General features: G+C 34.9%; 1 protein-coding gene across 6 annotated transcripts; it reads left to right on the top strand.

Moving 5' to 3' along the window:
* Positions 1 to 827: 827 nt before the first annotated feature.
* Positions 828 to 14,494, top strand: LOC119066188 (UHRF1-binding protein 1-like). 6 transcript variants are annotated; one of them, XM_037168493.1, is made up of 24 exons: positions 828 to 1,014; positions 1,547 to 1,748; positions 1,820 to 1,926; positions 2,163 to 2,253; positions 2,316 to 2,711; positions 2,768 to 2,930; positions 2,992 to 3,112; positions 3,175 to 3,491; positions 3,652 to 3,681; positions 5,072 to 5,164; positions 5,227 to 5,467; positions 5,524 to 5,690; positions 5,760 to 6,412; positions 6,473 to 6,629; positions 6,701 to 6,988; positions 7,053 to 7,239; positions 7,305 to 7,472; positions 7,539 to 7,653; positions 10,681 to 10,701; positions 13,285 to 13,427; positions 13,493 to 13,616; positions 13,673 to 13,974; positions 14,047 to 14,164; positions 14,225 to 14,494. In XM_037168493.1, the coding sequence occupies exons 1-24, from the start codon at positions 971 to 973 to the stop codon at positions 14,270 to 14,272; spliced, it is 4,296 nt and encodes a 1,431-aa protein (XP_037024388.1). In that variant the 5' UTR covers positions 828 to 970; the 3' UTR covers positions 14,273 to 14,494. The 6 variants fall into 6 exon arrangements, with proteins under 6 accessions (XP_037024388.1, XP_037024389.1, XP_037024392.1 ...); XM_037168494.1 differs by having other exon boundaries at positions 2,316 to 2,708; XM_037168497.1 differs by lacking the exon at positions 3,652 to 3,681.
* Positions 14,495 to 20,021: the final 5,527 nt, after the last annotated feature.

A 20,021-nucleotide genomic window follows, 5' to 3' on the forward strand; every position in this document is an offset into this window, starting at 1 on the left:
AATGATGTCCGAAACAGGCTGAAATTGTGAATCTTTTATATGAAACAATGGAAGTGTCTATGAGGTTTAGGACTCAAGTCTTACTTAAAGATATAGAAAATCTTTAAGTTACTGTACGTTCAGACATAAGTTTCGTTAAATGTTTCGTTCAATTATTCATTTACATTTGACGAACTCGCACTTTTAGGGTCCCAGGAATGAAATAGTTATTTATACAACCGAGTGATAAATGCTTTTTTAGGCACTAGATGTGTAGATTGTCAATCGAGGCCGTAGTCCTAGTTTGACAATACAAATCGTGTGCCTAGAAAACTTTTATCATAAAGGCAACGGAAAGTCCTACTTTTCGTCCTTGTTGCAAAAACTACTTTTATATGAAAATTTCTCCAAAATGTTTCTTATGCAAATTACTTGCAAGAAAAGTTTCTTTTGCAAATTATTTATTGACATTTTTGATTTTTGACTTAAAATTTCTAAAAAAAATAAATGGAAATGTACCGTTAAGTGTTTGTTATGCAAATTACGGCAGAGTTCTGAGTGACAGTCTCAAAGTATATCTGGTGGATCTGGTGTTTAAGTAGAACGAGATGGAAAATCAACTCTGGGTCTGCTGTCATCGATAATACAAAAGAATCTGACAGCAGACCCCGAGATGGAACGAAAGGTTGTGGTTTCGCCATCTCTTTCACTCAAACACTCTATAAGCATAGTGTTTGTATACTGTGGACAGAGTGACGCAAATTGAATATTTCGGGTTTTTTTTCGCGTGTATACACAAACTCGTGTAAACCCAGCCTTTAAGAAAACTGAATGAAGTGAGTGCTACCACCACATAAATAGAAGAAATTTTTCTTCTGACAAGCTAAATAAAAAGTTGATGAAAATATGAATCAAATAATCCAAGTTTTCAAAAGAATAAATACAAAACCATTATTATGTTAACATTGTGCGTCTAACAAAATACGAGACAATGGTGTCAATAATAAAAAATCAACTACTGAAGCATTTGTCACGGTATGTGTTCATTAAGCGATCGTTTCCGAAAAAAAAATTGTTGAACTCTTTATCTCCGTGTCAAGGTTTTAAGCACAGTTCCAAAACTTCAATATTTTAAGATGTAAAAATACGAAATTCGTGTGGCACCTTGATAGTGCCGAGTGTGCAATTTGCATAAAGAATTTTATTGTCGTATGAATTGTAAACATATTTCAAATTGCCACACCTTTGGTGTCTTATCAACAGTTTCGTTTACATTTTTAATTTTCGTTATAAAATATAAATCGATATCTAGATCATCATCGCAATTGAATGAAACGGCTTTTGTGGCTGAAAGTTGTTTTCAATTACTGATTCATGACTGCGCTCCATTCAATTTATGTGACGTGACCTACGACAATAATTCCATTCTTTTTTTGTATGATTTGATTCCCTTGATTAGAAACAAAAAAAACTTTTTATTTGACCTTTAGCATGTTGATTAACGAAGTTGATTGCGTACACACACCGTATACCGTTCTAATTAAATGCGAACTCTTCATCCAATTAGATACACCAAAAATTTGTCATCCGACAAAATCAATATCAGCACATTCGGTGGCGAGGGCGAATTGTCCAATTTGCAATTGGATGAGAAAGTTTTGACTGAACTTTTAGAACTTCCCGGATGGTTAAAATTAACGTCGGCTTGGTGCAATCATGTTTCGTTTCGGATCAGCTGGACGAAACTTAAAAGCACTCCCATCACTTTGGTAATAATTTCATGAGCACGATAAGCGTAAGGTCGTTGAACGATGTTGATTTTCTTACATTTTGTTATCAGTCTCTGGATGAAGTGAACATTACGGTCGAAACATGTGAATTCGAACGAACTGGGACACAGACTCCGTCTGGAGTCCAGAGTTTAGCTGCGCGCCAAGGGAAATACAGGTAAGTGACGTGGACGATAAATCAATTCGATCTAGCTAGTGTTGTGTGAAACGGAAGTAGTAGATTTAATGATTTCTGGTAATGTAATGAATTCCGGTTGAGCTTCGCTAAGGAAATCGTTTGAAATAGGTTTTATCTCGTCTTTCGAGTGATTGAGAGAAATTGCATTAATTTGTTGTTTCTATTCACTTTGAGCTTCATCGACAGCAAAAGACTAAATTTTTCCATAATTACAGTTTCATCCACAAAGTGATAGACGGTATAACGATAGTAGTCAACACCGTGAACGTTAATTTCATTAGTCCAGCGTTTACAGCTTCCGTACAGGTAAATTGATTTTCTCATTTTCATTTTACAAATTTTTTTTCCAAAATAAAATCCATCTTCAGATGTCGCGGATTCGCGTCGAATCGAAAACTCCAAAATGGATGCACGGTGATCTACGCGTGACCCGACTAAAAGATCCAGTCCGAGGATTGCTGCTTATATTCAAAGAACTTTCATGGCAAACCGTTCGAATAGAGGCGAGTTCAACGCAAGACAAAACGTTAACACCGTTACGCCTGTTAACCAACCAAGCACGATGCAGAATTACCATCAAAAAGAAGCTGTCTGACTGCAGCATTTTGTCGTCTCGCTTAGTGTTGATATTGGATGACTTACTTTGGGTACTTACGGATTCACAACTGAAGGCTGCACTGCATTTTGTCGATTCATTAGCTGCTTTGATCAAGGAATCGACTAATTTGACGCAAAAAACGAAAGCACAGAAAAAGCTGGAGGTAGTTGCGTCCATGGAAAGTTTGATGAAGATTTAGCCAATTTTTGTCTAATTTTGCAGACATTACCCGAATATCAGGCCCAGCAGGCACAACAAACACGGGCCAATGAGAGTGCCACAATTACGGCAGCACAAAAAACATTCAACATGTTCGATGTGAGAGAAACTTCATATCACTTCTTCAGTCAACGCATTGATCTTCATTTGTGCGATGATGCTGGCGGTAAGCAAAACCAAAAAACTTATCAGATTTTTGCAACTAAACGAAGCTAATGTTCATTAAGATGGTCGATCGTGTCATCCCGATTTGAACGATGGTGGAGCTTTGCAGATATCAGTGCAAGGATTCCAGGTCGATTATTATCCGTTTCATTTGGCTAAAAGTGATCGATCCCATTGGCCAAAGTAATTCGTTTACTTTTTATTCGTACAAAACGGTTCAGCTCATGAAATCCGAATTTTAACAGGTATCGCGAAGCAGCCGTTCCACCAGCACTCTGGCTGGAACAATCACTTAATTCGTTCAAAGAGTCACTGTTGAATTTAAGTCAGCCAAACCGTCCACCCACTCATGCACCACTGGAACGATCGCCCATATCACCGAATAAGCCAAACATCAGTTCGTCAAAGTCCGATCACGTCAATGATTCGCCAACGAAACGACAAGTCTTAGACAATTTATCCAAATTGATGACTGCCTGTGTTATCCTGAGAATCGAAGACTTCACTTTGTACAGAGTGACAACGGCTGGCAAAAAACAGATGCCCAAGGAATTTATTTCGGGTGAGTACAATCGCTATGAAATATAAAAAAAACGAATCATATGCTCAGAATCATGGAAGATCATGGATGTGAAGTGTGTTTGCATGATCTTCCGATCATTTTGTACCAAGAAAAAAAAAATCGATTTCTTAATTTTAATTGATTGTTTGCTATGGGTTAGCACAACAACACAAACGGAAAGGTAAATCAGGTGAATAATCAGCACTTAACGTCTCGGTTACTTTATTTCTTTCAGTAAATTGTTATTTGGATCACAGTGTAGAGTTGTTCTTGCTCGATGTAAATTACCGTCGTTTCGTATTCAGTTAATGTTAGTGCTTAGTTAGAAAAAAAAACTCATTACAGATGGTCTAAACACTTTGTACCCTTGGACAAATCTGTCCTCTACGTCCCCTAGAGCGGTGTTTAACTTTACATATGTTCTTAAAATTGTTTTCATTTATGTCGTGTAAAAATAGCTGCATCGAATTTTTTCATAAATATTTTTACCGTCTGCCCCATGCGAAAGTTGACCATTACATAGTAAATTGCTTCCTTCGAAAATTATCCATTACAACTTTTCCATGGGGCAGGGAGTAAACCAGAATATATTGAATGCTGGTACGTACTTCATTTTTTTGGAACCAAGTGTGTGATACTCGCAAACTCACTCGATTGAATTTTGTTTTTATCTTTATTTCTTATTTACCTAAGATGTTGTAATGTTTGACAGATGACAACCAGTATTATTGTCAGTTCAATTAAATAGTTCATTTCGTAACTGGGACTAAAAGTCTCATTTAGCGTGTCAGAGGTTTCCAGAGCCGAAGGCGAGGTCTGGAATCGAATACGCTAAAAAAGACTTTAAGTCCATGGTACGAATAGTATTTTTCACATTGAGATTGGGTCCTATGAATGAAACCCTTATTTTTGATCTAACAACAACTTTCAAGAAATTCATGCGAAATCTGTTACTTCAATTCTTTCAACATACATTTTGCTATTAAAAACGCATCAGTCAGAGCTCTGCGCTTATTTTTGTCGTCGTTATCCATAACAGAGGAATATCTACCTGCGAGTTTGATTCAGTTTCATTTGACCCATCTGTCCCCCTATACTTTTTCCTTTTTCAATGTTGGCGAGACCTACCATTCTTCTTGTGGACAACCTTCTACTAGTCTATGTACATCCTTTATGGATGTTTTACCATAATTCAGATGTTGGAAATCGAGTTAGTGTAGCACCTTTTCAAAACGAGTTGAGCCATGGCCATTTTGTTCTCTCATTCCCATATACGACTTAGGGGGAGTGAAGTTCTTGAAAAGTATACACTTCATACATTTTTGTGCAAGTTAGGATGAGAGGTTGTGAATGGTCCGTTTTAAGAACATAGGCGAGACTATAACAGTAGAAGTAACAGATTTAATGACTAGAGTAATACGGTGATAAGTTGGCCGTTCGTGAAATTTGATCTCATTAACTAATTGCCAGTTGATGCACCCATTTGGGTCTTGTTACTTTGCATGGCTAGTGTCTTTTTTGCATGTATTTCAGAATATAAAGTGGAGCGTTTTTCCGATCAACTAACTTTTTTTCTGCAGGTGACAAAGACCGGTACTCCTTCCCAGCCGAACTTCCAACAGTACATGCGGAATTTACTTATTTTTATTTTCCGGGCGATTTTGTTTTCCCATGTAAGTTATCCAATCTTCTTATCGATCAGAAGAAAACTTTAATTTCGAATCCGTTTCCACAGTGCCACAAAACAAGATTTTTGTTCATGTGAATCCAATACAAGTAAATTTTCATCTGGACAGTGTGCTATGGTTCAATTCGTTTGCATTAAATTTACATGAAAGTTTACTGCGAACAAGTGTTGCAACATCACCATCCACGGCCAATGAACCTAGTCTTATGTACATGGACGTTAAATTGGAAGCGATTATGCCGCGAATAATATTTGAATGTGGTCCTGATGCACCTGCACAACGTGACCGGTAGGATTTGCGATTAAATTTTCGTAAGTTAGATTTTAAAAAAAAAATATTTTCAGGCCCAAGGTAATGCAAGTGCAAATATCCAGATTCTTCTTTACAAACATTCGAGAATTGGGTGCGTCTCGTGCTGATTTGGCGCAAGCTTTACATTCATTACAAGAAGGAAGTTTAGTTTTCGGATCGGGATTTCCGTCGAAACACAATGATCTGTGTGTAGTGACGGGTAACTCAATGAAAACTGTCGATGGACAAATGCCTTTTTATGCACATGTTCCAATTGTCGTTCTTACAGACCGCATATTATCACATGTCGCAGCTTCCGATGTAATATCGAATGGAACAACGCCAGACACTTCACTGCCACAGTCTATATCCAATACAAACCTGTCACGTTATGCGCTCTGGTCGGAGCCGAGGGACGTGTGGTGCTTAATGGCCGATCCGATTTGGGTTGACTTTTTAGGTGCTCGATCGGTCGGTCAAACAAAGTCTGTACCGTTTGTGGATGCTGTGCCAATTACGCTATGGATACATGGCAAGAGCGATGAATATGCATCTCTGACGCCAGTACCAAGTCTTGTGAAAAGTGATGATGAAGAATTGAACTTGTCAATTGGAAAGTTAGAACCATTCGGTGGTATGAGTGAATTGAATGGTTTCGATCAGATTCCTAAGAATTTCATTAGTAGCAACCCGTTCTACAGTAGCTGTGTACCCGATTACGGCAATGTGAGTGAAGGTGATAATAAAACTGTGATGAATGATAGTGTCGGAAATGATAAGTCTGTCGAAACAACGGCAGACCTGCATGTCATAGCTCATGTTTCAAATTTAGTTAGTGTTCAAATTGATCATTATCAGTTGTTGTTTTTGTTGAGATTGTCGGAAGAGATGACTGAGCTATCGACATTCCTATCGCTGGACTCTAACCGGATTCTGAGAAAGGTGAGTTGTGAAATTGGTGAATTGACTTTGACCGCGACTTCGTTCACACGATTGTTCTAGGAAACATCTAACAAATCACTCGTTGTTGGTTGTGTCATTCCGCAAGTTGAAGTGACGCTAGTCATGCCATCACAAACACCTGGAAAGGAGTCGAGTGGCGGCGACGCTGAAAGTGTTATACCGGATTCAGCGAGTTTAGGAGACGACTTACACATCAGTAATTGCCGATTAACAATTTCGTGACTCCGTAGCACCAATTTCTACGTTTCCTTTTTTTGTTCAATTTAGATAATTCAGCGACCTGGTCATCACAAGCACCACCCTCCTTAGATCAAATCAAAAGCAATCAACAAAATCCATATTATTTTGGAAGTATCGAAACACCGTCGCCTATCACCAATGATCCACCGAGCGATTTGGCACAATATACATCCAATCCGAATACTCATGGCTTTAACGTTCAGATTCTAAGTACACCAATAACAAATAGTCCAAATACGCCAATCTTAGCTTCCTCATCGAGAAGTAGAAATCGCAATTCGGTTACTGACAGTGGCTTTAAGGAACTGGGATCGAGTACGTAGAACGTCGGCTTTCATTTTGTTTTCATAATTTCTAAACGCAAATTCTCTGCACTTAGGTCTGATTTCGATGAAGAAAGGATTTTCCCAATTCATGACGTCGATAGACTCGGCTCTAAAAACAAATACCTCAGACGACATGAGCGATACCGTGTCAATGCAAAGTGATATCAGTTCGGATTCGGAAAATTTCATTCACATATTGGCAGATGATAAAACGGCCGATTGTATGGACGTGATGTTCAGGTGAGTCCGCACTAGCAGGAATTAATTTTTGTTTGATTGAAAATCGAAATTTACTTTGCCCACAGACTGAATCCATTTACATCGGATCCGAATCAACTGAAAGCGTCGCCAGTTGAAGTAGCTAGTGAAGTTTGCGAAGAGCCGCAACTTAAAACGAATATGTCCTCACCATCCGAGCCGTCTGAGGCGAGCAGTTGGAGGCGACGTGATTTAGTTTCAATGGCAACATTCCGGTAAGATTGAGACGACAAAGTCACTCGCATTCCAAGTATTCTCTTAAAATTAAAAATCATTTCTAGACTGACTACGGTGGAGGTAATACGCCAGCAAAAAGGTTGTTCATCGTCGTTACGTCTTCAGATTTCAGCATTGACTTGCGACGAATGTGGAGCGATTCCGTGGGATGAATTACAGGTACATTTACTGTCATTTGTCGTCATTGTCATTTTGAAAATTTTCCGTGTCTAATGTATTTATACATTTCAACGGACGGCTATGTCATCTGTTGTCGACAACAACGACAAAGAAATTAAGCGATGAGCTCCGGTTCATGTCACCGTTATACATTGAAGTAGAAGATTTTTTTTATCAATCTGTTGACAATTCTTGAAACAAAAGATGTAACAGATTCGATAACTAATACTGGTGATATGCTAGCCGTCTGTGAAAGGTTTTGTGTTGTGCTTGGCTTTTTCGAAAGTCACGATAAATTTATACATTGGCAAAACATGTTTAGGGTAACCGCTCAACAGCGAATTACATAAAATAATAAAAAATCCGCAAAAATTGAATCATTTACCAACGTGAAATGTATAAATCTATAATCTCTTTATGTAAATATCTTTTTTCATTTAAATCATAACTCTGTCACAAATCAACTCTTTTTGTCTTAAGCTTTAACATTGAACCGATAACTTATTTTTTTATCATTGCGATTGAGATGGATTTTTGGTTCGGCTACAATACATTCAAATGATAAAGAAAAGAAAAACTGTGAAAGTAAAAACATGAGTTCTCTTGCGGAAATCGTGACAAAAAAATTGTTGCTGGGAAAATTGAACCGTAATTGTCGTGTAGACAAAACTAATCATAATCATCTCATTCCTGATCCACTATCGGAGTTAAAAATGTTTACCTAGTGTGATTTGCATGAGTTGTACGAAACGCATGAATAGTTTGGAACGCATATCCATTGCAAAAGTCTTTCTAAAAACTATACGTACTAGAAATCCAAAAATTGAAAAACTGCCGGTGTTACTGTCAAAGGCACGCAGACACGTTTCAGGTCGTAAAACTAAAACAGTGAGGGATTCTTGACTGCGCAAATCGGAAGCATTTTCTAGAGGATTTTTTGATATGTGCCTAGATACGTATTAGTCCCTAGAAGCCAAAACCGCTTTCAAAAAAATTCGTCTAAGCTTGTGTGGCTAGTAAAGGTGACCAAAAGCCGAAAACAAGCACTATTCTTATGAAAATTTCTCGTAGGCCACAAACGTACAAGGTCATTAGACAGGTAATTGCATGTACTTTCGGGGCAGATGAAGTTTTGTTGGGTTTAAAATTCATCTACACTGAGTTATGAGCAGCTGAAAGTATGGGTAAAAAATGGATAACTTCCAACGGTTCCTATACATCCGAAAAGCAACAGAAATACAAAAAAGACTGTTTTCCCTAACTGATTCTGGTCTTAGCGTTCCAATAATACCAAAAATGTATGGGTAGTGTTTCGATGAATGTGGTTTCGTTCCCGTGAAATTTATTATAAGAAAACATTTTTGCAGCAATTTCAGCTGCTGGTTCACTTTTTCGAAGTCATTGTAGACCTTCAAAATTCAGATTGTTTGAGTGAGATGAATCAGATGAATCCGAGAAGAAGTTGCCCCTTCTAGCTCTTCTACACATTGTATGTACTATACTCTTAAGATGTTTAGCTCACATTTTGTGTGTTTCGTATTTTATTTTCGATGATATTTTTTCCTTTTTCAAAAATTAACGACCGCTATAACATCAGAAATGGGCTAGCTTTCAATAAAAAATAGATTTGGTTGCAGCAGTTTGACAATCTCTGATAAAAGTCAGCAGTTTACCGAAATTTGTATAAACTGCTTCTCAGAGCTAGTCAAACAACTACAACCAAATCTATTTTCTGTCGAAAGCGACACGTTTGTGGTTGTTATAACGGTCTTACAAATTTGAAATAGGATTCTGGTGTACGAAACTAAAATTCAGTATTTAAAAAACGCCCAAATGTATGCGGTTTAGCAAAATGCCTCTTAAGAGGTGCTTTGCTGAAAAGCATACATTAAGGCGTTTTTAAAATACTGAATTTTAGTTTACTTTTGGTGATATCTTTCCACCGGAATCCTTTTTTTGATGTACGACCGCAATAACGACTACGAATGTGGTAGCTTTCAACAGAAAATACATTTGCTTATGGCAATTTGACCAGCCCTGAGAAACCTGAGTGTAGTTTATGAAAATCTCGTTAAACTGCTCACGTTTCTCAGAGCCGATCAAACGACTACAACCAAAACTAATTTTTATTTAAAGCTGCCACATTCGTGGTCGTTATTACGGTCGTACATTTTTCGAAAAGGATTTCGATGAAAATATATGATCGAAAATGAACTACGGGTCACACAAATGTAGGCTACAATTTTAGCTAAGTACCGATGCCTCTTAACTCATTTCCGATTTGAGTGAATTAACTCAAACAAAAAATAGTTCCTTTGGAAGTAAAAGACTTGCGGCTAATCGATACATTACATATTCCTTTTTATTAAGTGAAACATACTAGACATCAAAATCTGAAGTGAAAGCATTTTTGCTCATAATGTCCACAGCTGGGCTTGGGACATTATGAGCAAAAATGCTTTCACTTCAGATTTTGATGTCTAGTATGTTTCACTTAATAAAAATTAAAGTTTGTTTGGTTTTACACCAGAGTTCACAGGAGCTCATAATTCTCGTTACATATTCCATCATAGAATTCATGTTTCTACTGTTGAAATTTCATAATCTAGGACAATGAAACTTGCGAACAAAATCTATCTCAATTCAGAATTATATGCAAAAATAAAATGATAAAACATATAAAGGAAACCAATTTAGTCTAACTTAATTATAATATAAAATATTTAAACATTTGTTTTTTTCCGATTAAGTTTTAATGTGTTGCAATATATCTTTTTTGCATGCTTTCTCTATCTTCTATAAATAACCAAATCAATCAATCAATAAAAATGTATTTATAATCGATAAAAATTATAATACATCTGGAATGTGGAAACAAATATGATATGAAAAATAAACCGAAAATTTACCGTTTTATTGAAATATAATAAACGTAAATTTTGTTTGAAAAAAATAAATCCAAAAACGAAAACATTGGTTCTATTAATGAATGTGCTAATTCAATTGATAATAAAAATACAATTAAAGACTACTCACCAAAAGACAAAGGTACATCCGATTATATTATACCAAAAAAATTTATAGTTGAAAATAATGTTTTTGAATTTCATTTTCATTTTCATTTTTTTTGTTTTTAATTAATTTTTATTTATTTTTCGTCTTACAATTATTTGGTAGTTGATTTTTTTGCATTTTGATTAGCATACATGCATTTGAATATCTAGTTCTTTTTAGCGATGAGTGAGTATACGAACTCCAAAAAAATAATGATTTTCATTTGTTTGCTTTTTTTAATCGTTTAGAATTTGGGGAACTTTCTGTTAGTCATACCGTGAATCGTCCCTATCTATTTCAATCTATTTAATCCATTCATTTATATCGCTTATTCAATCAAACAAAAATGGGAGAATTTTCCTTTTACCTAGGCCAGTATTTCTTTACCTTCCTTGTAATTGCACTTAAATAAAATTGCGCCATGTAAAGTCGGAGCATTATAATTCGATCGATTCTACTCATTTAATTCATTTTTAAATAATTGTAGTTTTCGAAGAAATCATTTCGAAAACATTACAGTATAAAAGCTTAGACACGTGCATTTGAACGGATTACCCGCAGGTATACCGCGAGTAAACAGCTCTAATGCGCATGTGTAAGCCTTTATACTGTAATGTTTTCGAAATGATTTCTTGAAAAACTACAATTATTTAAAAATGAATTAAATGAGTAGAATCGATCAAATTATAATGCTCCGACTTTATTTCTTATTTCTTAAGTTTTTGTAAATATAATAGCTATTTACATGACTTGGGATAATAATATGAAAAGTAGAGTTTTCGTGTGAATTTTGTTGTTCCAAGGCGAAGCCGAGGTCAATAAACAAACGAAAAAGAGACTTTTCAACTGAGGATGTCGTGTAGAGTTTATGAAATTTCGATTTTCATTTATAATAATAATTTGACGTAAGACTTGATATTTTTTTTACGTGGTACTGATGGAGTAACTACCCCTAGATTTATTGTAATGGTCATTTACATAACAAGGGTCGAAAGTGGAGAATTACATTAATATGGAAAACAAGATAATTGGTTTGGGAGTTCACAGTATGTAATAGCTATTTACATGACTAGGGATAAAAAGATGAAAAGTAGAGTGTGAATTTTGTTGATCCGAGGCGTATCCGAGGTCAATAAACAAACTAAAACCAGACTTTTCATCTTTTCATCCATGTTATGTAATAGATTTTACATGCTACATGCGTTGAAGTCCGTGCTTTTCATGTTTCAAGCACTACGTTCAACTCTCTCAGCATGTAAAATCCATTACAAAACTCGGGATAAAAATGAAAAGTCACGTTCGGCTTCGCCTCGGATCAACAAAGTTCACACGACTTTTCAACTTGTTATCCTTTCTCATGTAAATTACTATTAAATGTAGATCAGTTATGAATAGTACGAAAAATGGTTGTAGAGCTTTTTTTGTACGGTATTTTCGAAGATGTCTTTTAACAAAAACAGTTTTAATGTTTAGACAAACTGCTGACTTTTTGCAGAATTGGTCAAAGTGTCACAATCAAATCTATTTTTAACTGAATTTAACTATTTTATGGTCGTTTCTGTCGTCTTACATTTTTCAAAAAGGAATTTTCTTAAAATATGTCAGCGAACAATACGAAACGCCTGAATGTAGAATCTAATTTCAGCTATGTATTCAGGTCTAAAATTTACGTCAAACTATAGTTATAAATTTAGATTGCAATCTCCCCACTAAAAGTTGCAAATTTTAATTCCATATTTGCATAAAGGAACGGTTTTAAGACCTTTGGGGTTAAATTCAAATAAAACGAATGGGTCTGAGGATAGGAAATGTTTTTGTCAGTGTAAGCGAAGTCAGAAAAATGAAAATGGAGTCTTTGTTAGACGTACACCTTTAAATTATGTACAAACATGGAAGTCCTATTGACTTTTCGTCGACATTTTTTCCATAATCTTATTTGTCTGCCATGGATAGAAAAGGTGAAAAAAGGCCAACGACACCAGATTCGTCGATTTTCTGCTGGCCGAATTGCTGGCCATAACCTTTGTAAAATTTCGACTCTAATAAAATTGAATGTTAATGTTGAACCCTAGCACACCTAATACAACTTACGACCACATTTGTTTCATGATACATAAATAACGCACATTTGTCTCTTTTCATAAAATTCAAGACCTGAATATTTTGTCACACAGCCCAAATGTGTTTTCGTATTTTTCATTTGCTTATATAACTTTGATTGCATGCTGTAGTGATTTTGTGCATGATACGTAGCTAATTTAAGATGGTTCCAATGAATCAATATTCTTTCACGATAGATGTAGCTAATTGCTACTTGATCTATCTCTCTCTGTTGGGCGCACAAAGAGAGTGTCCACGTCCAGCATACTGGACCAGTTGCAATTTATTCAATTTGTTGACTGGAAAATGCATTTCTATTGGATAGTTCTCTGATAAATGAACATTTGCGACTGCATGTGATTTTGAAATGGCTGTAAATGTTCAATTATCAAAAATTGCATGCGCTTACCAATTTTTACTAGAACTTTATGTAGACTCATCTCATTTTTAATAAAAAATTAAAAAATAAATTTATAGACCAAATTTAACGCGAGATGTCGAGCATGGAATTTGGCTCCATATAATCCGGAAAAACCACCCTGTGTCCAACTGCGTTTAGATGAACTTCTGACACCACCAGACAATTTGGGAAAAATTACCGACAAAAAAAGTGTTTTGAGGTTTGCTCCTTCACGATACGGTTGTAAGGTTGCGCATAATAACAATTTCAACTTCGATCACACAGATGGTTTTCCCACAACGTAGAGGTTCGTGTCAAAGACCTGACCCTGGATTTATCAATGAGCACGGTTGTCGGTATTGGCGATTTGGCCGAGGATGAAATTATTTCCAAACCGCTTCCACTAGAGGTATGCCTATCCTTACTGGACCGAATAGAATGATCAAACTAAATTTCAATCTACAGATTTTGTTGGAAAATCTAAAAATTCATTTGATGGAGGATCGACCACCGGTGAACATCACATCGCCTGGACCTGTTCCGGTCGATTTAAATATTTGTAAAATGAGGTTAACGCGCGACGATACTGGAACGTTCCACATTGAGCCGGAAAACCATAATGAAACAGATGAATTAGTGACTAATGTGGTGCCGCGTAAAGACCGAGAACTGTTATCAATGCAATTGGTTATGCAGCAGTTGAAATTGGACAATGATGAACTGAAGAAAAAGCTTGCCGCTCAGGAGAAATCAACCGAGGCATACAAGTAAGAAGAGCAATAATTAACGGGTTGCGTGTGATGAGCATATTTGACGAGATGTTTTCGCTACGATTACAGAGTAAATACGGAGAACGAAACGGATATACTGAAAAATATACTGAAGAAAGCTCAAGATGATTTGTCAGTATTACTGGATGAGAAGAGAACGTTAATGGATACGGTACGATCGTTACAGGTAAGTGAATTTGGAAAGAAAATTTGAATTGGTTTTAATTAAAATTTGACTTTTCGACAGTTCCAACTTTCAACGGATAAAAGTCTGAAAGCAGACGGAAACAGATAGCACAACTGCATCGATCTTAACTGTATCCAGTGTTGTAAGGAAAATAACAACACTTAGATAGACATATGAATATAATAAAAGAGAGAAAACCAACAGAAGAAAAAAATATTTCTAAAATGACCTGAGATCCAAGTCACATAATCCAGATATAGTTGTAGTGAACAACATTGCATATTTCTATTGTACCTTCGGTTAGAAATAAAACTAGAGATTAGGAGGATTTTAGGTTTATTTTACATTCTGTTCTGTTCAAGAGATAAACCGAAGAACCAAAATGATACGAAGGTAGTCTTTCAGAAACGGGTTGTTTTTTTGTGATCGACATTGACGACAAAATAAAGCGATGAACTTGAATGTTGAAACTGATGACGTAAAAGACTTTAAACAAAAGAACGAACGAGGAATTCACTGATTATATTAGACCATGTGCTCGCCCTTTGAAGATTTAAACTATTTTTTTGCAGCTCAGCTCCGTATGATAGATTATTGTAGAGATCCCAAACTACGGATTTAGTTTTTGGTTCGATTGCGACCATTTTCCTCTACTTAATTAACCGTCTATAGGTCTTGTCTATTCGCAAAATCAATTTATAATCATGAGCCAGTTGATCAGTTCGGATCTTTTAAACAAAAAAAAAATCATTTCTCGCTGTCGTCAATAAAAAACCATCCTCAATGCCACGGGAATTTCAATCCTCAAAATCAATCTAATGAATCGTGTGTTGCTTCACTGAACTCTTAAATTTATCTGTTAAAATAAGTCTGAAAACGAGAAGGAAACTTAATTTTGTTAAACAACTGTTCGGCATTTCCTTGATCAGTTAGGATGTGTTCACAAATAATGTCACGCCATAAAGTGGGAGGGTTGTCAGAACTTTATCAAAATAGCGTGACACCATTTGTACACGACGGACATGGCCCGTTACCATACTAATGTATCAGAAAGTCCACATCAACGAAATGTTGATGCAATATTTCGTTGCAAGGAAACGTACACAGGGAATATTTTTAAGAATTTTATACTTAAAAATTTCCCTAAAAATCCTAAATTAATAAATTAAGGATTTTTTTGGAATTTAAAGAATTTTATGGATTTTTTAAGAATTAAATTCTTAAAAATAGGCACCGTCAGTTGTTTAATTAAAAAACGAAAGAGAAACTCGCCTAAAAAACCATTAACTTTTGTGTATATTTAACAACAATGAACTTTAACGACGCTTTAATTATATATTGAATTGTGTGTGACTAAAATTGCCACTGAAACATCGATGTGATGATGCTATATGGAGTTTGAAATTTTTTAATTATTTTTTTTCGATGTGTTTGAGTGAGATGAAAAACAGAAAATATATTTTATTGTAGATAGATTTTATCTAATTCTAATTGTATACAAGAATGTGATTTAGATTTTTAATACTTCAGGGTAAATCGAAGCTAAATTTTATTCGTAAATTTTTGATTTTTGTTTCAATTTTATTTTAAAAGTGGACAGAACCAGACGAATGAATTGTTACTAACGGTAAATCTAATTTTACCAGAAAATATTGTTAAATTTTATTGAGAAAATTTTGATTGTACCATCAAGATACGTGTTCATTTAGTTATGCGCTTCTTTCCAGACATTTTTCCTTCCAAATGCTAAGTCAAAAAAAAAACGCTGCGAAAGTCAAATGAAATTCGTTCGTTTGATTAACATATTCCGAACAACAGACCACTTACCTATAGTGTACTTAATATCGTTTGAACCGTCTTCGTCCACTGCTAATAATAGACTCACTCGGAAAATTTAAGCAATTTTACCATATTCTAAAAACAAATTTGAAATTTTTTAATTTATCGATGTATTCTAAACATGCAATTAGTTTGAGTAAAGTCCAATTAACGTAGAATCGCAAAATGATCGAGTACAATCCAGGCATACTTTTAGGAATTTAAATCACAAAAATTCTTTAAAAAATTCCTTAAATGTTTGATTTTAAGAATTTTTAGTAACTTTCAGGAATTTTTATAAGACTTTATACTGATTTTTTAAGGATTTAATGGACATTTTAAGAATAAATTTCCAAAAGTAGACCCTGGTATAATCGATCTGTCATTCTAAGAAAAATTGATTCATTGAAACGGTCTCTGATATCAATCAACATATATTAGCTTTACGAAACTGAAGAATTTAGCATCAGCCATTCTCAATGAGACGTTTTTGCATCAGCCATTCAGTTCAGAAAACTAAAAAGCTTTTGTCATACGTACGAAAATATCAAGTTGTTGCTTTCCTCAATTGAACAGCTTCGCTAAAACTATGACACGAATTTTTCTTTGCATCGTGAGTGGCGAATTACAGCTAGAATGGCAAAATTTGACCCCAGTAATTTCTATAAAAATATAAATCAAGAATCTGATCCTTGGAACCTGGTTAATGATTTGGTTCTTTTCGTACTACTCGGACTAACTACACATCAAATTAAATCGTTCCGCGAAAGTGTTGTAGGACTTCGTTGATTTGAAATTAGCGAGAAGTTGGTTGGCTAGTTCCAAATGTTTTTTTTATTTTAATTCCGTCATTTTTACTGATTTATGAGTTGTTGTGGTTTGTCTTTGTATTCGTAATCCACAAAATATATTTTACTTAACAATTGAAGAGCTAGATTTATATTTACTGTCGTTTAGTTGGATTATGCGACGTACTAAAATCTTAGAATCTAGGTTTTTATTTGATCACAAATACAAACCTCAACCTCAACAACTCATAGATCAGAATAAAAAATGATTTGGCGGAGTTGGTCATAACACGTCAAAATAAGTGAGTTAAACGTGTGATAATCAGACCGAAATTAGAATCCGTTTCTTAGGTGATGATAATTTTGCATCACAAAGCAAAAATAGTCAGAAAAAAAGAAACGAAAAATAAATTTTTGAAATCAATTTAATTGAATGGTATTGATGTATGCTTTGAAATTGACAGAAACTTCAATATTGTAAATCTCTTAAGTATATCTCGAGACTTTTTTTTAATAGATGTAAAGTGAGAATTTTATCAATTTAGCTAGGAGATATTTTTTGCAAATCAAATTGTACCAATGTTTGTGTGTAAAAACAAAATCAAAATGTATATTGACAGTTGATTAATTCTTTATAATTTTAGAAGTCGTCCAAGTAACGGGACGATTGGATTTAAACAAGAAATATATATATATGTGTTGTTGGAAGAATGTGTTTTTCAATTAGTAGTATTAGTTTTAGGCGCATCTTCTATATGCCATGGCATGCCATCCGCAATCGACGACGACGACATAATGTCTTTTGATACTAAGACAAGACAAAATATGTATGTTTCATGGGAGACACTTGAATCGTCAACAATGGATCATAGTTATTATGCCTTATTAGTTGGTGTAAATTCTTACATTGCCGCAATCAAAAGCAATTTCGACGAGAGATGAGGATCAAAAAGAAATCAACAATTTGCCAGAAACAATGTTAGCGATTTCATTACAATCAACTAGAACTAAGCCTTAAATTTTGGGTGGGGAAGATCTCTTGACTGACAGATTTCCTCAATATATTCTTGTCTAGCTGTGTCATAAACTGCGGATTCCTTTTATTTTATCAAAAACAAAATTTCAGAACTAATTCCACTTGAATAAAAATAAAACGCGTCCACACTCGTTCACATTTTCCACATAATAAGATTCACGCAAAAGATTCAAGTTGTCGTGTGATAAAGAGACTGATCAAGGTTCGGAAAGAACAGGTTAAAACAACTAACTTTGTGAAACTTTATATGACAATTTCAACTTAACAAAAAGCAATTATTTTCAAGTGAAGTTTTCGCACATTTACTTAGTGCGTTTAACAAATTTGATGTCACCCGCCTTCGTGAGTGTTTTAAACTGTTCTTTCAGAACTTTAAGACAATTTCTGTTGGAAACATCTTTCAGATCGCGCAGTTCATTGTAGAATGTACATTATCATAGTCGAATTATATATTTCGAAATCTGTTGAGGATTACTCAAGTTATTGTGTAGCAAAAAGTCCTCATAAAATACATATTTTCTTCTACTTAAAGTAAATATTGCGGATATACTCATGATAATCTCGATAGTCAACCATTTGGTTAATTTATTGATCTTGTTTTTGTAAAAGTTTATATGGGCCGATCTATTAGATATTAAGCTAATAAGAACAGATACTACACCTAGAAATACAAAAGAAAAAAGTTGATCAGTAATATGTTTCAACGCTACTTACAGCAACCGATTTATTATCATAATTTAATGTTCAATAATTGTTATAAATAAGAAAGTCACAATCAATCCAGAAAGAACCCAACGCAACGGGTTGTACAGCTTATATAGAGTAAGAATAGTAAGGCAGAATTTAATAGTTAAAGCACAAAATATTTGCTTAAGTTGCACGATTACGTTAGGATTAGTAAAAAAAAATTACAAATTGAAAGTCAAATAATGTGTTAAATGGTAGACACATTTTCTGCTACCGAGAACCAGATAAGGCGCCTGTGGATCGCCAGACTTAGATTTTAGCCTTTAGTTCATTAAGTGCATAAAAGATATATTCATGTGGTATATAGAACCGATCACATTGTTATAAGCCCAACCATGCAATACAAACCTTTTTTTTTGGATCGACGAGTGTCTTCAATAATTAAGTGTGAAACACAGTTATGTACTACAAACCCTTCAATAGGCATGAATTTATTTAGTTTTCTTTGTTCATTTGAAGTTTATAGAATTGTAATTTCATTGGAATGAAATTTGATCTGTGTGAAGTTCAATTTAATACTTCAAACACTGGTATACACAATTGTCCTTGTTGGTATTTTGTCCGTAGACCAAGGTTGATCTCTTGAAACTTGCAAATTTGATTTGGTACGGCAAGTCCATAACATTCTTGAGCTGGATCATAGAACACTGTGTCGTAGATTTTGTTGCAGCGTTGCACCGTGTAGACACACATTACATGTGTTATTCCATGAAGCATATGAAGGTTCATCATCCTTCGTATTTGCTTTTGCCAATGCACGTTTGATTTCTGAATGCATTGAGTTAACGGTTTTTATGGTTTTCATTGGAAATGCTTTTGCTAATTCATTGGATCGTTTATTTTCGTATAGTGATCCGAAGTAGCTCTTTGCAAGGAAGTATCCAGGAGTGATTGCCTCGTCGATGATTGGAAAGAAAAAGTTCTTGATGAAGTTGAATTGCGTTTTTAGCGTGTAAGATAATTGGCAGGCGAATAACGATTGGCACGTTCTTCTTGTTCTAACTGTGAATGAAGTAAATTCTATCTCGGCACTTTGAAACTTGTTTTTTGCCATTATGAAGTTCCTGTTCAAATCGTTTAGCCATTATCCGGGTTGAACGACCTAATACAGTTGGTCCACTTGCACCAGCTCCAATGTAGTATTCTCGTTTTTGATGCAACATCAACACAGCAGTATCGGCCAGATCTGATTGTGGTTCGACGGTGTTATATCTGGCGAAACGCGAAACTGAATCTTTAAATTGTGGGAAATTGAAAACATGTTAACTGAATTACCTCGTAGCCAATCCAAAAACACGTTATGCATATATTAAAGTATTGTTTCCACTTAAAAGGATCACTCCGTTTAGCCTCCGTCTACATGACAGTTGTAAAATAGAACAAAAGAACTGTCACGCAAACGGAGTGGAAATTGAATTTATTTAAATTTTTTACTTAGACTTCTATTTACAAAGAAAAACATTTCCAT

The sequence above is a fragment of the Bradysia coprophila genome, chromosome IV (assembly GCF_014529535.1).
Source record: "Bradysia coprophila strain Holo2 chromosome IV, BU_Bcop_v1, whole genome shotgun sequence".
Taxonomy (NCBI): domain Eukaryota; kingdom Metazoa; phylum Arthropoda; class Insecta; order Diptera; family Sciaridae; genus Bradysia; species Bradysia coprophila.

Excerpts from the sequence above, each read along its gene's own strand:
- LOC119066188 (XM_037168493.1), top strand. The coding sequence starts at position 971 with ATGGTGTCAATAATAAAAAATCAACTACTGAAGCATTTGTCACG. Across the intron at positions 2,712-2,767 it reads CACAGAAAAAGCTGGAGGTA|ACATTACCCGAATATCAGGC; the intron begins GTTGCGTCCATG and ends CTAATTTTGCAG. Across the intron at positions 2,931-2,991 it reads TTTGTGCGATGATGCTGGCG|ATGGTCGATCGTGTCATCCC; the intron begins GTAAGCAAAACC and ends ATGTTCATTAAG.